At 35.9% G+C, this 18,713-nt stretch overlaps 1 protein-coding gene across 3 annotated transcripts in view; it reads left to right on the plus strand.

Moving 5' to 3' along the window:
- Nucleotides 690-18,713, plus strand: part of LOC109823798 (probable serine/threonine-protein kinase At4g35230) — a 35,449-nt gene continuing 17,425 nt past the window's right edge. For 2 of the 3 annotated variants that reach the window (XM_020390178.1, XM_020390194.1), the window contains exons 1-6: nucleotides 690-923; nucleotides 999-1,219; nucleotides 1,923-2,058; nucleotides 4,674-4,807; nucleotides 8,503-8,608; nucleotides 17,806-17,891. In XM_020390178.1, the coding sequence (XP_020245767.1) occupies nucleotides 845-923; nucleotides 999-1,219; nucleotides 1,923-2,058; nucleotides 4,674-4,807; nucleotides 8,503-8,608; nucleotides 17,806-17,891 (762 nt within the window). In that variant the 5' untranslated portion in view covers nucleotides 690-844. The remainder of the gene's footprint in view (nucleotides 924-998; nucleotides 1,220-1,922; nucleotides 2,059-4,673; nucleotides 4,808-8,502; nucleotides 8,609-17,805; nucleotides 17,892-18,713) is intronic. The other variant, XM_020390186.1, reaches the window with a different exon arrangement.

Genomic DNA, 18,713 nt, shown 5'->3' on the forward strand with positions numbered 1-18,713 from the left:
CATCAGTCATACGTGGAGCCCCCCACCTGTTCAACCCACATGTGTAAGTCACCAATCACTTTTTGACTTTTATCATGTTAGCCCTTCATTAACATTATATTACAATCTTAACTTTCATTGTTCTTTGGCTCTCCGTATCTTTTGGGTACATTTTAACCCATCTTGTTTTTACTTTTACTTTTTATCTTTTCCAATCCTTCTGCTGCAGCTTTTCCATTTTAATTCTTAATAACGTATTCCTTACCTCAAGCAGTTTAGGGTTTCCGGTTTCGCAAAAGAAAGCTGGCTCAAAGGACCGAACATGTAAATTATACATTTTTACAGGACAAATTACAAATATAAGCTACGGATAAATTTTCAAAACCAACCTTTTTGATTTTTTATTTGTAAAAAACGACCCATTTTTAAAATATTTGTAAAAACCGACCTGGTTTCAGCCTCAGCGCTGAAACCAGGTCGGTTTTTGAAATTTTTTTGTTTAGCAACTTAATTAAAAACTGCTAAACTTCACGGGAGTTCAACTCCCGTGAAGTTTCGGAAACTTTTTTTTAAAAACCGACCTGGTTTCAGCGCTGAGGCTGAAACCAGGTCGGTTTTTACAAATAAAACTGAAATAGGTCGTTTTTTACAAATAAAAAACCAAAAGATTTGGTTTTGAAAATTTGTCCTATAAGCTAAAGACCAATGAGCAAAACGAACCAAGCCTTCATTGGCTCCCTCTCCCTTCTCACTTCACACTCTCTACTTCACTAGACACTAGCTCTGACTCCAGTCGCTGTTCGGACTCTCTCACACCAACTCCCTTGAGGGGAAAAAAAAATGGAAATCTAGGGTTTCGATTGCGATGGGATGCTTACAATCCAAAACCAGCAACGTCCATGCCCCCGACATGGAATCTGCCGAAGACAACAAGCCAGATCCACGTAAACCCCTCTCCCTTTCCCCACTATTTCCCCTCTTTTCCCCCATTTTTTCTTATTTTTTTTTTGGATTTTTAGAGAATGGCGAGGTCTTGGATCAGGATCAAGTGCCGGCGTTCAAGGAGTTCGGGTTATCGGAGCTCCGATTAGCGGCTAAAGGGTTCAGCTCGGAGTTGATCGTTTCCGAGAGTGGGGAAAAGGCACCTAATGTTGTTTATAAAGGGAAGCTTGATGGAGGGAGGATCGTTGCGATTAAGAGGTTCTCAAGGCAGTCTTGGCCTGATGCTCAGCAGTTTGCGGTGAGATTTCCTTGCTATGATTCTCTTTTTTTCAAATTTTTAGAGGAGAGTTGCAAATTTGGGGGAATGCATTTTTATTGTGTTTTATTAGCGTTCAGAATAATGGCACGTTAGGCTAGGACTGATTGCATGTTAAGAGAGAGTGGTCGAGCTTTGCTGAGTTTAAGTGGGAAAATTAAGGAATAAATTTACTTTTTTTTGTGTGTGGGGGGTTTTAGGAAAATGGGGAAGAGGAGCAAGCAATCCAAATTTCTTCAATTTTTGCTAATGAAAATATTTGCTGAGGTTGAAAGGGGAAAAACACAGCTCCAAATTTTCTGAAAGGTTTGCAAAAGCTCTTCATAATTAACCCCTTTATTTCGTTTGTTGACTTGGATGTTAAAACAACATTTATTGTTCATTTTGGTTGTTTCTATCCTGAGAGAGTATTGAGAGCATACTAATTTTAAGTATTAGAGAATGAATTTTACTTTGGTGTATTGGGTTTTAGGAAAATGCGGAATAACATTAAACGAAGCAAAATTTTGTTATTATGTTTTCTGACATTCTAAGTAAACATCTAGCTCCCATTTTCTTAAAGCTTCAGTATCCTTATTTCCCTTTAGCATTGAAAGCTTGTATCAAATTCACCTTCTTTCTTTTTTCTATTTTCTTGGAAATTCAGATACATATTTATGTTTTTAGTTGGTTGTGTTTATTGTAGACGGAGGCAGAAAGGGTGGGAAAGGTACGGCACAAGAGACTGGTGAACTTGATTGGTTACTGTGCTGAGGGTGATGAGAGGCTTCTTGTGGCGGAATACATGCCAAATGATACCCTATCAAAGCATCTGTTCCACTGTACGTTTATGCATTTTTATTATTTTACCTAATGTGAATTCTTTCTTTAAGCAGAAGTTTTATTGCTGATATAAGGTCTTAGAAAATTTGATAATTGTAAGGGAGCATCTGCTTAAAAAAATAAAAAAACAGATAGAAAGCTGTGATTCATGACCACTTATCAGCCTCTTAGCTTCTATGAATGGTGAATCCTCTGTAAGTTGATTTCACATTTGAACGTAATTAAATATGAAGAGGAGGACGTAGCATGAGACCTAGAAGCCCTCTGTTAGTGACTGTATAGATCAGTGTTCTTTTCATGGTGATAAGGACCTGTGGTATATGTCAACACTCTGTCTACTAGGGTTAGATCGCATATTCATATCTTTCTTCAACGTACCAGGAGTCTGTTCCTGATCCAGATTGTCCTGGTGATTCTAATCTGGAGTCGGAACTCTTATTTCAGTAACTAGGAGAGTCTATAGAAAAGTCATCCTTTTGATGCTCTAAACCTTTTATTGACACCAATGACGCATCTATTCTTACCATGTGTTGTCTGCTCAACATTGTCAGCTATAAGTACATGATGTTTGAACAATTACGCTGTGCTAGTAGGACTGACCATGTATTATGAAGTGTGCCTCGGAGTCAACAACCACATTAATACTAGATTCTGTGTAAATGTCCTAATGATCCTGACTATTGCACTTCATTCACTTCCTTGCCCAAATCAACAACTTAATTCAGAAGTGTAGCATCCTTAATGTCCTAATAAGTGTGCTTATGCTCACTTAAACTTTGAGGGGGTGGGGGTGGGGTGGGGCTATTGGTTGGGATAATTTGTGGTCAAGTGGGATAATTGTTCCAATGGAACAATTTTATCCCTTTGGGATATTTTGAGTTAAGTGAAGTAGGATAAGTTGGGATAATGAGACAATTTGAAGCTTGATTTGACAATTCATGTGGGATAATTGACGATGTGGCATCTTATTAAAATGTAATGTTTATCTATCAATTAATTCTAAATTAATTTATCCAATTGGTTTAGTATTTTATTTAGTATGTTATTATAATATAATACATTATTTTACTTTATACTAAAATATAACATGTTATAATATAATTACTAATTAATATTATTAAGTATTATATTATATTATATTATAACAGTGTGCTATATTTAGAATATAATATAATTGCTATAATATATGAAAAATATATTTAATATAATACTTCAATAATATAATATTTAGTTTAATATATTAGAATATAGTATCATAGGATATAATAGTGTGGTGTATAATAATTAATATAATTGTTCCACTAGTGTTCCAACAAACCAATCAAATCAAAAGGTAATATCCTTGTTCCATTGTCCCAATGACTAACATCATAAAGTAGAATCCTAAAAAATATGCCATTATCCTCCCAAATGTCCTAACCAGTACCCCCCTTCACCCCTCCACCAGCGGGAAATGCTTCAAATCCTCAGAATGAGAAAAAGTCTGGATAGAGTGATAAGGTGATAATATTTTGTATAGGTAGTTGCACTTAACTGGAGAAAAGGATTTAAACCAAATATTCAATCAAATGACATCACATTCATATCAACTATTAGGGATTTATGAAGAAATTTGTTTACACGAATGTTCAGCAAGAGAGCACTGAACTTAAAACTACAGATGCTCTAGAAATAGTCTTCCTGAATGAATTTGAAAGACTGCATCTTTATAACTCATTTTGTGACTTCACATTATGACTCAATCCATTCTGTCATTTTGTGACTTGCGTTTGAGAATAATTCTAGAAAAATAATTATTGGTCACTTTCTTATTCTCAGTATCTCAAGTTTTGGTCACTTTCTTCTCTCTTATTGTAGGTTTCACATCGCAACTCAATATTAGATCATGTTTCTTGGCCCTTTCTTTTGGAATGATTCTCATTAAGTTGGGATCTCAAATCAAAGCTAGCCAATTGTTCACAAATGCAGCTTAATCCTACATCACTTGCAATATATACGTTAAAATAATGATAATCTGTGCATATTTTTGGACCAAAGAACAGAAGATTACAGGTTTGACTTATTTGGTACTCAAAATGAAGCGGTCCATTTTGGTTGGCAACTTAACACTATTGCCCAAAAATAATAGTTTATGTGTGCTGCATGATTTGAGGGCCATGCTAGTTTCAGGACTTCATAACGGATAGAAGGAGTCTAAAGTCATGGCTTGATCACTAATAACCACCATGAGAAGAAGTTTTAGATTTAAGTACATAAACCTTGAAAATTCCAAAAAGAACATCAGGCAAACTAAAGGAGAAAAATGGACAGAAAAGAACTTAAATATAAAATCTAAACCCTTTAGTTTTGTCTTTCCTCAAATTGTCTTCAATTTTATGTTTCCAAATATATTTTTTAATTTACTTATGTTCAATCAATATACATTTCTTTAACAATTTGACCTGAATAATTTGTTGAGAATGTAAAGATTTTTATGTCCAAAATAATTGTGTGGCTACGTTTTGTGCTTTCCTTCACTTCACTGTTTCATTTCATTGTCATCGATAATATTAATAACCTGAATAGCTCGTGTAATTGACCTCATCTCACTGCAATTGATATGTATGGTTCACAGGGGACAAACAACCTTTACCATGGGAAATGCGAGTAAGAGTTGCATACTACATAGCACAAGCACTGGATCATTGTAATCTTGAAAATCGCAAAATTTACCATGACTTGAATGCTTACAGGGTTCTTTTTGATGAGGTATGTAGAATGTACCTAATCTTCCTATTGTATCAAATGTTTTAGAAAACTTTTACTCCTTGTTCCCTTGCAGTCTTTTTTATTTATTTATAAATTCTGATTGTACAAACATGTCTAGCGTTTGCCTTGAGATTCTGATATTTTCCACTTTTATCCCTTTGCTAAGTTGAAAGCAAATACAACATTATGGATGGAGTTCTGTTACATTTTATATTATAATTTTACAGTATTACTGTCAGCAGTTTCTTTTTTTCTATGTTATGGCAACAAGGAAGTATAAATCAAATTAAGTAAGGCACGATGCTTTATCATGACCATAGTGGGACCTTATTTGCAGTGGACGTGTTTGCTTGCTGTGTCTTTGCTAATGATTTTTTTGGCAGATTATTAGTTAGTACACCAAAATTCTATATCATTTTCCAGCCTTTGAATTGGCTTTATTTTCTTTTCTAACCTGTATTCTGATGATGTTCACTAACGAAACTTGCTAGCTAGATGAATAGAAATAGAAGGTAACTACTTCAGAAAATCCCCAAACTTGTTTATTTGACTTTCATTATGTCAACACATCTTGTCCTGCATTTGCATTCTGTTATCCTTAGACAGTAAACCTTTTTGGTCCTAGAACAGATTTATGATGGTCCCCCCTTTTTTTTCTAGCTTCAGTTGATTTCAAGTTGTAAACCATGCAGCTGCTCTGCTTATGGTCTTAAGAACTCAGTCTCCCTACATTCAATTGTAAAAATCCTTTTGTTACATAATGTACTTACCTATTTTCAGGGGTATGCCAGATTATCGGGCTTCATGTGGGAAATTCAGTCTTCCTCTGTTAGGAAGTCAAATTCACGAGTTTGCTTGTCTAGGAGGTTAAACTTATGCATTCTGCTTAGTTTAGTAATATGATCCTGTTTGCCTATAGTTGCTCATGGCTATTCCTTGTAAGAAATTTTATCATCTTTCTCGTCTAGGAGAATCAATAAGTTGCTCTGTGTTGTATTCGCATAAAGACTGATAAAAAGTTTTAGGCTGGCTTGATCTTTTTGTTAGAAACCCCATTTTGATTAATTGCTGAAGCCTCCCATGTGATCGTGTTGTTTCCACTAGAAGACTGTTTGGTTTGTTTATATTCAAACCTTGTCGATAACAAATTTAACAAAGTATAAGAACATACAGTGTTGAGAAAAGAATGATATAAAGATTGATATGGTTCATCTTCTGACCTATGCCAACAGTTGAAGGAGTATAGGTTCGCTAATCAAACACTAAGGAGTAGCGGTGATATATCTCCCAAACTCCAATTGTAAGTACCTTCAAAATTACATGCATAAATGTGACTGCCTTCTCTTATAATAAGTTCACTTATCAAATATACTGAGTATAATGAATGGTGGTATATCTCCTAAGGTCCAATTATAAGCACTCCCTGATTTTACATGCGTAAATGTGATTGCCTTCTCTCATAATATATAGCGTAGACAGAATACAGATACATACAAGACATACTATATAAATAGGACAGGTCCATTATCGTCCCAAACCTCCATTGCACCACTAATTTGTAACAAATTATCTTCATTGATACTTTTCTTATGTATCATGATTAGGCTTAGTTCATTGAATGGATCTGGCTCATAGAATCAAAGACATTCAATAATCTACTGAATCAGTATGCCGCAACCCTAAAAGTGAATAGTTCTAATAGATTGCGTGCTAAGAAGGGTGCCTGGTGTAATAGTTGCACTATAATAAAAAACATATGCGGATTTGAAGGAGATCTACTGTTTGAGCTCCATATATTGGGTGTATTTGAGTGAGTAAATACTAAATGGATACCCGTATTCCATAATTAGGTCTGCTTAAACTCCATAATTAGGTGTTTCTGAGCGCGAATAATACTAGATTGGTACCTGATCTCCTGGGAAGTCCTTGCTTAGTGTTAGATAGTTGACGTCTGAAGCTTTCATCTCTCAAATCTGCAAAAGTAATATTCTCCATATCCATAAAATCTGCCATGCCATCCACAATTTTCTTCTTGCTATAATTAGCAGCTACGTAACACGGATACGGGTGCGGACACAGACATGGTACACGACAAATTTTAATTTTTAAATTGCAAGATCTGGGAACATGGATACACACACATCAGATCAAATATTGAATTAAAATACCTATAATATTTGTATATATTTGTATGATTCTTTCTATTACCTATATAACAACTAAGAATCAAGTTAAATCAAACTAAGAATAAAGTTTAAGAACAAAAGTTTAGTTTTGATCGCATGGGATATTTTTCAAATATTTAAGTAATAAGTTTCAATTTTCGGGTTAAAAAACCGATTGGTTTTGAACCCAATATTACCACAAAAACTAGTTTAGGGTATAAATAATAGGAAAATCGGGTTTTCCTTTCAACCACATGTATTCATGGCGTGTCCGCGGAGAATCCATGTCCGACATGTGTTGGACACAGGCACTGCATCCAAAACGCCGTGTCCGAGTAACCTGGTTCGTGTCGGACATGCAGGGCATCCAAGATGCTGTGTCTGAGTAACCTAGCTCAGCAATTTAATTGTAACTAGATTGAATTTGTCTTTTTGGAGCAAACTTCAAAAGTAGCAACCCAAATGTTTTCTTTTGGTTAGGAAACATAATGGTTAACACTCCAGAAGCTTACACTAGGTATGAACTAGTTAAATGGAGATGACTAAACAACTGTGTTGAAATCCCAGAGTCAAATTGAAGGCCAGCAACCAACTGGTTAGCTTAATGGAAGCATCATTCTTCTAAAGGGTTACTGCCATTTCCTATGATTATACTTCTCCCCTATCCGAAGTTCTTCCTGATTTGGTAATGGGTCAAGGAGACATCAATGGGATTGGAAACGGCACGTTAGGGAACTACATAATGGGGATTCAATGGATAAAACCAACAGTAATGATGGGTTGATGAATTTATCCCAAGACAGGTGAAGTTAACAAGTTAATGCTGTTTTTAATTCTACCATTAGGCGGGTAAGTTGAATCTTTTGGGTGTAATGGACAGCTATGCTATTGACCATGGTTTTCTTTCTCCTATGCGTGTATGGTTTGATGTTTCAAACACTAAGAGAGTCCGCATCATTTTCTTATATTGATCAGTACTCCTGCTTGCCTTCTCTGGAATAGAATCTTTCTGTTAAGTGTATGCTATCCTAGTATTTACTATTTTAATGAATAAACAGTCCTATATCTTAAGATATCATTATTTGATGAAAGTTTATTTGGTTTCTTTGTGGGTTCATTTCGAAATTTTATGCTCTTTGGCTTTGACTTGGTATTAATATCCATATACCATTTAAAGTTTAGCTAGATATTGTATATTGCACAGTTCTACTTGGGCTGGCAATTCATATTTAACTTTATAAGTTGGGTGGCTAAATGATTTGGCTAATAGAAGGTTATCTGCAGCTCCCTTTATTCTTGGAATCAAAAGTTTTTTATATGTTGCACTATAATGTCTATTGGGGAATGAATAAAAGAATTATAATTTCTCAACTTTGCAAACATCTGATGCTGAGTACTATAATTAAATTCTCTTATTGAATTACAGTTTTATGCTTTATTCGTGGTAATGATTGTTCAAAATTATGTTCAGATTTATCATATGTGCTACTTTATAGTTTTCTTAAATTAGCGACCATGCCCATGCAACAGGATGGTGATCCTCGTCTATCAAGCTTTGGTCTTATGAAAAATAGCCGGGATGGAAAAAGTTATAGCACTAACCTGGCCTACACACCACCAGAGTTCTTGCGGACAGGTTAGTTAGAATGTTCATTGCATTCAATTTTGTTTTTTCATTTCCTTATCTTGAGCATGAACTGTCATTAAAGCTAACGTTTAAAATTGCAATAGCTCATTTACTAGTTAATAATCCCTGGTGAAAGATGTAATACAGCTTTTCTGAACAAGGAAACATCAGATGTGGGTTGTCAATGCTGATGTTGGCATGTGAAAACTTCAAAATGAAAGTCCAATAATGGAATGTCTCACTTTATCCATATCATAAATGTTAAAAATAGCTTAAGATCTTCCCACCAAAAATAAATTAGTAGATTACACACATGAGTACATGTATTAGATTAATAACAATGTCATGTTGTTTTTGCATTTGAGCTTTTTCTGCAACATGCTGGATGAAATCATGTCGTAAGCAACTTAAATCATATTGTGTTTATACAACATTTCAGGATTTTGTATAACAGGGTGAATTATGTTCAACCATCATGCTGCTAAAAAACTTAATACAACAACATTTTCATTAACCATTCTCTATGACCAAGCATACTGACCAAATATATCCACCACTGCCACATCAATTGCCACATCAATCACCAGCGAACTTTTCCAATTGTCATTACAACCCTCCAGCTATTTTATCTTAGAGAGGCACTAGAGGCACACTCTCCACCACACCTTCAACCACACCTCCCCTCCTGCTACAGTGCACCGGGGCCCACTTGAGATTTAAAAATTAAATCTCAAGTGGGCCCGGTGCACTGTAGCAGGAGGGGAGGTGTGGTTGGAGGTGTGGTGGAGAGTGTGCCTCTATCATTTCTCTTTATCTTAAAACACTTACTGTTGTATGCTTGTTCCTCCTACACTTGGAAGCAACATGATCTTGCCATAGCATATGTTGCTACAGTATGATGCAACTATTTTAAAAATTGTTGTGATGTAAGGAAATACCCATAAAATCTTAGAAGATGCCTCCTAGGTAATGTCTTTTTCTTGTAGATGTATTATTTTATGATGTAACGGTCTTTCTGAAGCCATTATATTGTGTGTTAGAGAAATGGATGCAGAGTTCTGATTGTTGACCGACGTGTTAGGATCTAGTTATATTTGATGTCATGTGCACATAGCCAAAAATACCTTAATATTGTATAAGCTTAATCTTAATTTAGCTTTAGTAGACATCATCCTATTTTTTAGCGTTAAGATTTGGTGAGAAAAGAGTTTCTTGGGAGAGTTTTCACTCACTCTATACTTTATTATTTATAGAGATGGATTAGTTACAAATTAGTCTCACAGGTAATGTGTGACTAAACTAATACTCATACTCTCTTCTAACACTCCCCCTCAAGTTGGAGCATATATATCATGTATGTCCAGCTTGTCACAAATAAAGTCAACCCGTGTTCGACCAAGTGGTTTTGTAAGAATGTATGCTAACTGATGTACTGTCGATACATGTTTTGCAGTGATGATTTTATCCTCGAGCTTCTTACGGATTACATGATAGTCGACTTCAATGTGCTTGGTTCTCTCATGAAACACAGGATTCTTAGCAATGTGAATTGCTGCTTTATTATCGCCATATAGACTCATTAGACATTCTAGAGGGAGGCCAATATCTGTCAATAGGTCTCTGATTCAAACTATCTCTAGTGTTACATTTGCCATAGCTCTGTATTCTGATTCTGATTCTGCACTAGATCGAGACACAACACTTTGCTACTTACTCTTTTATGACACCAGATTTTCTTCGAGAAAGACACAATATCCAGTAGTTGACCTCCTATCAAAAGGACATCTAGCTAAATCTGCATCAAAGAAGCCCGCAACTCTGGTGTCTCCTTGATCTGAGTAGAGAATTCCTCGTCCTGGAGCCTTTTTCAAGTACCTCAAAATTTTTATTATTGCATCCAAGTGAGTATTTGGTGCGGATAAGAACTGACTCACAACACTAACTGCGAATGTGATGTCAGGTCTGGTCACTGTCAGATAATTTAGTTTCCCCACCAATCTCCTATACTGCCCAACATCCTCAAGAAGCTCCCCTTGGTCTGGTAGTAGTTTTGAGTTCACATCCGTAAGAGAATCACTGTTTCTGCATCCTAACATTCAGGCTTCTGAGAGCATGTTTTAAGACATACTTCCTTTGTGATAGAAGAATACCCTTTTTGATTTTGCAACTTCAATGCCTAGGAAGTATTTTAAGGAACCAAGATCTTTGGTTTGAAAATGTGTTTGTAAATATTTTTTCAGACTGTCAATACCAGAAGCATCATCTCCTGTAATTACAATATCATTCATATAGAGAACTATCAGAATTCGTTTCCCATTCTGAAATCGCTAGACGACAGAGTGATCTTTTTGTGCACGATAAAGCCCAAATTCCTAAATAACCGATGCAAAACGTCCAAATTAGGCTCTCGGAGACTGCTTCAGACCATAGAATGATTTCTTTAGCCTACACACCTTTGCATTCTCCTCTTGAGCAACAAAACCTGGTGGTTATTCCATGTAAACCTTCTCATCTAGAATATCATTAAGGAATGCATTCTTAATGTCCAACTGATGTAGTGACCAGTGGTTTGTCGCTGCCAACGAAATAAAAATTCGAACAAATATCATTTTTACCACCAGAGAGAAAATATCTACGTAATCCAAGCCACACACCTGTGAATAGCTTTTAGCAACCAGTCGGGCTTTCAGGTGTGCTAAAATTCTATCAAGATTCAACTTGACAGTGTACACCCATTTGCAGCCGACGAGCCGCTTTCGTGGTGGAAGTGGGATCAAATTCCAAGTCTTATTCTGCTGTAAGGTCCTCATTTCATCCTGCATCGTTTGGTTCTAATCTGGAATAGACAAGGCTTCTGACATATTCTTGGGAACCAAATATGAGTCGAGGGAAGTAACAAAAGATCGAAAAGTAGAGAATAGGCGATCATAGGAGACAAAGTTAGAAATAAGATGTTGAGTACAAGTTCGTGTCCTTTTTCAAAGTGCAACAGGAAGGTCTTTCGTAGAAGGGGGTAAATTTGCACTTACTGATTCAGGTTCTTCGGACGGAGGATGTGGTGTTGAGGCCGACGTTGGCACACGAGAAGGAGCAGAGCGACGATGATAAACTTGAATTGGGTCGTTAAACCTAGCTGAGTCTTTGCCAGTAGCGCAAATAATATTATCAGCGGATGAACCACCACCGTTAACCAATGACTCTTGTAGGATTAAATAGTCATACTCATTCGATGATAATGGAGATGAAGAACTAGAATGATCGGGTTTACCTTCAAAGAATGTTACATCAGTAGATAACACAAGACAATTAAGTGACGGACAAAAACACTTGTAACCTTTATGTTTTTGGGAGTAGCCAAGAAAAATGTCTTTAATAGATCGAGAGTCAAACTTTTATTTATTTGGACTATGATTATGAACAAAGCACAGAGAGCAAAAAATCTTTGGAGGAAGCAGAAAGAGATCATCGTTGTGCTATAGAACTTTGAAAAGAATTTTATCTTGCAGAACAGAAAAGGACATTCGATTAATCAAGTAACATGCTGTTAAGATAGCTTCGTCCTAAAATTCTTTGGGAATGCTGCGATGAAATAACAAGGTCCCATCAATATCAATGAGATGTCTATTCTTTCGTTTAACAACTCTATTTTGCTGAGTGTAAACACAAGAAGACTGATGAAAGATTCCATGTTGTTTAATAAAACTAGTGAAGTTACCATCCAAATATTCCTTTGCATTATCAGATCGATTTTTTTTATCGAAGTCTTGAATTGATTGACTATTTCAGAATAAAAGAGTTTAAAAGTAGAAAAGACTTCAGACCTAGACTTAAGAAGATAAATCCAAGTAACACGAGAGTGATCATCCACAAAACTGACAAAGTATCGGAATCCTAATTTAGAAGTTATTGGACATAGCCCCCAGACATCAGAATAAACAAGATCAAATAGGTTAGCAGCCCTCTTACTGACTCGATTAGGATAAGACACACGATGATGTTTGCCAAGTTGACACGACTCACACTCTAATGAGGAAAGAGATTTGAACTGAGGATTTAGAAGCTTGAGAATAAAGGAATGCCCTTGTAGAGCTGATGAATTTTCGATACAAGCTAAATATTTGGCGTCCAAGTCCAATTTATAATGACCGTCCTGCTCATGTCTAGTTCTAATCGTTTTCCTCGTGATCAGATCCTGAAAGACACAATGTGTGGGGAAGAATGTCACAATACACTTTAGTAATTTAGTAATTTTACTAACATATAAAAGGTTATAAGGAAAACTAGGAAGATAAAATACGGAGGAAAGGGGAAGACTCGGGGTAGGATTGGTGTTGCCGACACCCTGAACAGGTATACGTGAACCATCAACTAATATAACTGAATTAGATGTAGGAGAGAAAGAGGATATGATATCTTGGTTCCCAGTCATATGATCAATGACATATCTATAATCCAAGTATGAGACGAAGACAATGTAAGTAAAGATAAAGATGTACATGCATTTTTGAGAGTCGCAGATAAAGAGGAAGACGATGTTTGTGAACTTTGGTACCGCTAAAATAATTGAAATTGCTGAAATTGACGCTGCAACTCCGTATCATGGAAGAGTGATTGTGGTTGAATTTCACTATCAGATGAAGTGAAGTTGTCCTGAACAGTCATGTAAGCACCCTTAGCCTTCTTTTTTAATTCAGGACAATTATATTTGACTATTTGAGATGTCCTGGCTGGTGACAGTAACAAGTCTTCACTGAGACATCGTCATGAGCATGTCTGCCTTGAGATGAACCTCCACAGCCACCTCGTTGACCACCTCGGCCTTTAGAATTACCAGTGTGGTAACATCCTATCCCTTCAAAGTTTCTTCATCTTCCTGGACCATCAGTATGACTTCCTCGTCCATAAGACTGCCAACCCTGAGTGGCAAGCGCAGAGCGATCCGCAGTGGATGTGAGTAACTGTACAGGCACAATGTTCTTCAGAAATTGATAAGTCTCAGCCAGAGAACTAATGGCGGAGCTCCCCATGATTTGTGGTCGAGCAGAATAGTAAATAGAATCTAGGTTGTCCAAATAGGTGAGTACATAAGTTTGTTTCATTGGTTTTACATTTGTTTTACATCCCCAGTAATAGGAAAAATTTAACGAAGTTCCTCAGCCAGACGATTGAACTCACCATAATGATTATCCATGAGTTTGCCATCCTGTTTCTTACGAAACAGCTCTTAAATTACTTTATATGCCCTATTAATATTGCTGCTACGCTCTTAGAGATCTTGTAAAAAACACCAAAGTTCCTTCACTGTCATACAATGAAGAACTAAATCCTGAATTTTAGGCTCTATAGTATTAAGAAGTTGATGCAATAGGACACTATCGTCCAATGTCCAAGATTCCGGTGTCGGAGTAGGAGGGTCTGTCAACAAATGATCAGTTTTGCCTGAGCCTGTCACGTAGATTTCAATAACATGCTTCCACTGGAAATAGTTAATTCCATTAAGTTTTTGGCCAGTGATTCTACCAGAAAATATCTCCGAAACTTTCGTCTGGACCGTTAACTCTAGAATTCTTGAGTTCTTCAGATCCGGCCATCATGAAACAGACGAGTAGAGTTCAAGACAATACCCTCCACAAGTTGTACTCCAAAATAAAAACAATCAAAGTATGTCTAAGTTCAAGAAAATAAGTCTTGAATTAGCCAGTAGGCTGAATAAGTCCAAAAACCCGAATGTTTAATTTTGAACCCAAAGGTTAAAGTGCAAGAACCCGAAGGTTAACATGAAACTCGAAGGTTAAAAATCAAGAACCCGAAGGTTTTTTTTATTACAAAACAACTCGCAAATCTGATTCAGATCCGAAAACAAAAAGAAAGCGGCGAGCGGCGGGCATGGCGGCGGCGAGCGAAGGCCTCATGGTGGCGGCGGTCGGGTGGGAGTTGTCGCGTCGGGTGAGTGAAGCTCTGATACTAACGAGGACGTGGATTGGATGGACGAGGACGAGGAGTTGTCGAGTAAGACGAGGGCGATGACGATGGCGAGGATGAGAAATATAAGGACGATAAGGCGACTGCAGGGTTTTGACGGCTAGGGTTTTGGAGAGAGGCGGCTGTCTAGGGTTAGGCTTAGGAAATTGGATTAGTATTAGGGTTAGGGTTAGGGATAAGCTCTGATACCATGTTAAGATTTGGAGAGTATACGCCTAAATTAACATACGCATATATTCAAGAAGTGTCCAAGCAGCTTGGGCATGTGTTAGTACGGGTACGTGTCGGGTACGGGGTATGACTTCCGAATAGAAGTACCCAGGTAACATAGATCAAGATTGATTGATGTATATTATTGATCCACGATCCGTGCGAATTTTTCGTATAGTGGTTAACAATGTTACCTGAGTACTTATATGAGGCTGTACCAATACCAGAACGTACCCGACAGATACCCGTACCCAAACTCCTTGGACACTCCTTGCGTATATGATTACATTTATTCGGGCATATACTCAATTATACGATACATGTACATATTTTTAATTAAAACACTTGTCATACATTTTTTTGACATATATCCTACACTTAATATCGACTTCTTAAAACTTGTTGGACATATGTCAGCTTCCGAATTGTGATTTTGAAGGGTCAATTGGATATCTAGTTCCAAAACTAGTGATTTTCCAGTTTATAATCTAATAAAAGAAACATAGAATTATTATGTGAATTTTAATTATCATCGTTGTTCTTATATAAATTATTAATTCTAAAATATAATATATGTGTATATAAAAAATTATATAGCTGTGTCCTCATACCCTGTCTTTTACGATTTTTTCGTGTCTCGTACCGGTAACTGCACCTGCACTTGTACCCATGCAACTTAGGTGGTTAACTATGAGAATATGAGTTGTATAACAACGTTATGAGACAACTTACTGATTCTGCATCTTAATCATATGAAAAATGCGATCATGGTAAATCCTTATTCATTATTTGAATAGTGGAGAAGGTCAAGTAACACAAAATTGCTATAGAATTGTAAACTTAAGTCACAAATGGGGAAGTTTCACCAAAACAAAAAAAAGAAAAAAACCATTAACTATTTAGTGGTTTTGCAGCTATTTTATTAGAGAAAAACACTATTATAATTAGCTACAAATAGCGCCGCAATTGCGCCGCTAATAACATTAGCGGCTTTTCCGCAATGATATCGCCTAATAGTAGTGACATATTGCGGAATATGCACTTTCCAAGCGCGTTATAACGGTGAATAGCGAGCGATTGCGGGTAAAATTTACTTTTTGACTGCTGTTTAAAAGCGATTTTTGGTTTATTTTTTAACTAAACCTTACTAGCACCCGCAAGGCCCAATGTTTTAAGTCATTACCAATTGTGATTTTTTTCCTCCCTCTTGAATCCCCCCTCGACCCCCCTCGTGATCCAACTCTAAAAACACCCTAGCCCCCAAAAAGATCGCCGTCTCCCACTGCATCCTGCCGCCTCCCGCACCTCCCTCAGCACCTCCCTCAGCACCTCCTCGCACCGTCATAACACCTCCTTTCGCATGTCGTCATGAGCTCCTCATATTGCAATCCTCTCACCGCTCAACTCTTCGACTCCTATAGTCCTCTTTGATATTATGCGATAGTTACATGTCTATTTCATGCTTAGGATCTCTTTAAATCATCAAACATATATTTTTAGATTTTTTAATTTTTATTTTTTAAATATTTGTTCTTATTTAAATTAGACCGTTTGACTTTGCGTTTTTTGCTGTTATTTTGTCGCAATAGCCCTAAATTGTCTTAGCGAGGCTCACTGCTACGTGATGCTATCCGCTATTGATAACGTTGGAGAAAAATATTGCAAACTTTCAAATCTACATAAGAATATTGTATGCTGTTTCTAGCAAACATTACCAATAAGGATGGTAGGCCTCATGCTAAGAACAAAATGACCAAACATCCAGGTGCTTTTCTGATAATATGTGATATTTTCTGGCAGTATATGAAATTTTTCTATAGATTTTAAAGTTTGATATTTTTGTCTAGCAAAATATAATTTCTAATACTTTTGGTCCAATTCCTAATAGTTCATGGTAGTTTTTTTAAATTACTTTCACAAAAGCAAGCTAGAAAAGGCAAAAGATTATTTGATGTTTATGTATAAGTTAATTATTGGCCCAGAACCCATCCGCTTGAGTGGCGAGGAATATATATAAATGCATCAAACTTTGAAAGGTCCTCAATGGCCATTGTAAAAATAATTGATAATTTATTTCCTCATCTTGTGTGTAATCTTCCATGTGTAGTATTAGACATGTTATATTTAATAATCAACTTTGTTGAATATGGTGAGAAATTTTTTGACTATTTTATTGATAATTTTACAATGCAAGCCCATCAAATATTAAATACATTCAATATGAAATATTAAATTTAATATATTAATTAAATATATTTCATATGAAATATAATTTTGTTGAAATATTTTTAACATGATTAAATATATTTAACACATTTAAATGAATATTTTTAATATTTAATATTGTTTAATCATTTGATATATTTAGTATTTAATATATCTAGTATTAAACATATTATCACTTAGCATGTCACAAATATATATTTAATATTTTATTAATATTAGATAAGAAATATAGAAAATATATAATATTAAATGAAACTAATATTTAATATATTGAATATTAAATATAATTAAAATTTAGTCTGAGCATCCAATATTCAATCCTATAATCCAACTAAGGCTCAAATATCCTAGCAAAAAGTCCAATATTTCCAAAAAATCGTAGTCCTTATCCGAATCCTATAATATAGGACAATTATCCTTGGCCTAATCACCAATCCCTAGCCAATAACCCCTAAGATCACTAAGGCGAGTGCCTAAGGTGTCCATCCGCTCAGACTAGTCGATTTTGTACCTCAATTCCAGCAACGCCAAGTATCCTCATTTCAGTGTCATGTGAATTTGCCATTTTCATGCTAAGATTCAAATTGGTTCAGCCAATTCTTCGCACTATGAAATGGCTTCTAGTATGTCTTTGTGAACTACTTATCTTGTGAAGGTTTAGACTCTAAGAACGAATAGTTACTTCATATTAATTGTTTCTGTTTTCTAATAAATTCATGTAGCGTTAAATGAATATTTTTGAACATTTTCATGACTGCTGAATTTGATATGGTGTTATTTTTTTGCAGGCAGGGTCATCCCCGAGAGTGTAATTTATAGTTATGGAACAGTTCTTTTGGATCTTCTAAGTGGGAAACATATCCCTCCAAGTCATGTAGTGATCTCTTTGAATGAATCTATTTTCTTCTCTTGGCATTCTGTCATAAGCTTCTGCTGTCTTCTATTGTTTCCATTCGCACATTGCTGCTGCCTCATCAATCTAAACATGTAGAGAAATGACAGTAGTTTATACCAAGTTTATGAATGGTTTTATCTTGATATTGCATTGGCAGGAAATAAAGCATAACGGCGTTTTACTGTTTAATTTGTACAGTTGTTAGAGATTAGACCTAGGAGATAATCATTAAGGGCATACAGATATGCTGGTGAATTCACAACTCCTATTTGTAAATATTAGATGTAAAATAAACTGTGAGAAAATAGAAAACTTTCTTATCAAGGTACATGGAGCATGTTATTGCTGTACTTTAGGCCCGTTATGTTGACATATAGGAGCTAGTCTCTAAAGATCTATGTTTAGCGCTCTAAAGATCTATGTTTAATGTTTAGCGCTAAACATTATCATGCTATTTGTTATCATCAGAAGCGCTGTTTGATTGCAGCTGCAACCATGCGACTGTCAGCTTTTTACAATATTATTCCAATATATTTGCAAGCCATGTTAATTTATGGGTCATTCTATTTGTCCCACGTATATCCTGGTCCCTAGAATCAGACATATATCTAGGTTTTTCTACCAATTTGTTGGAGCATTCCACCTATTTGTTGGAGCATTCCACCTATTTGTTGGAGCATCCAGTTACATGACAATTTAAATATCTTGATTAACCATTGCCCAACTTGTTGACCTTTGATCATGCCACATTTTATCAATTTTTGGATCAGAAACTTGGTCTTTGTTTTTTTTGGTTCCTTG

The sequence above is a fragment of the Asparagus officinalis genome, chromosome 1 (assembly GCF_001876935.1).
Source record: "Asparagus officinalis chromosome 1, Aspof.V1, whole genome shotgun sequence".
In the NCBI taxonomy this organism is placed as follows: Eukaryota; Viridiplantae; Streptophyta; class Magnoliopsida; order Asparagales; family Asparagaceae; genus Asparagus; species Asparagus officinalis.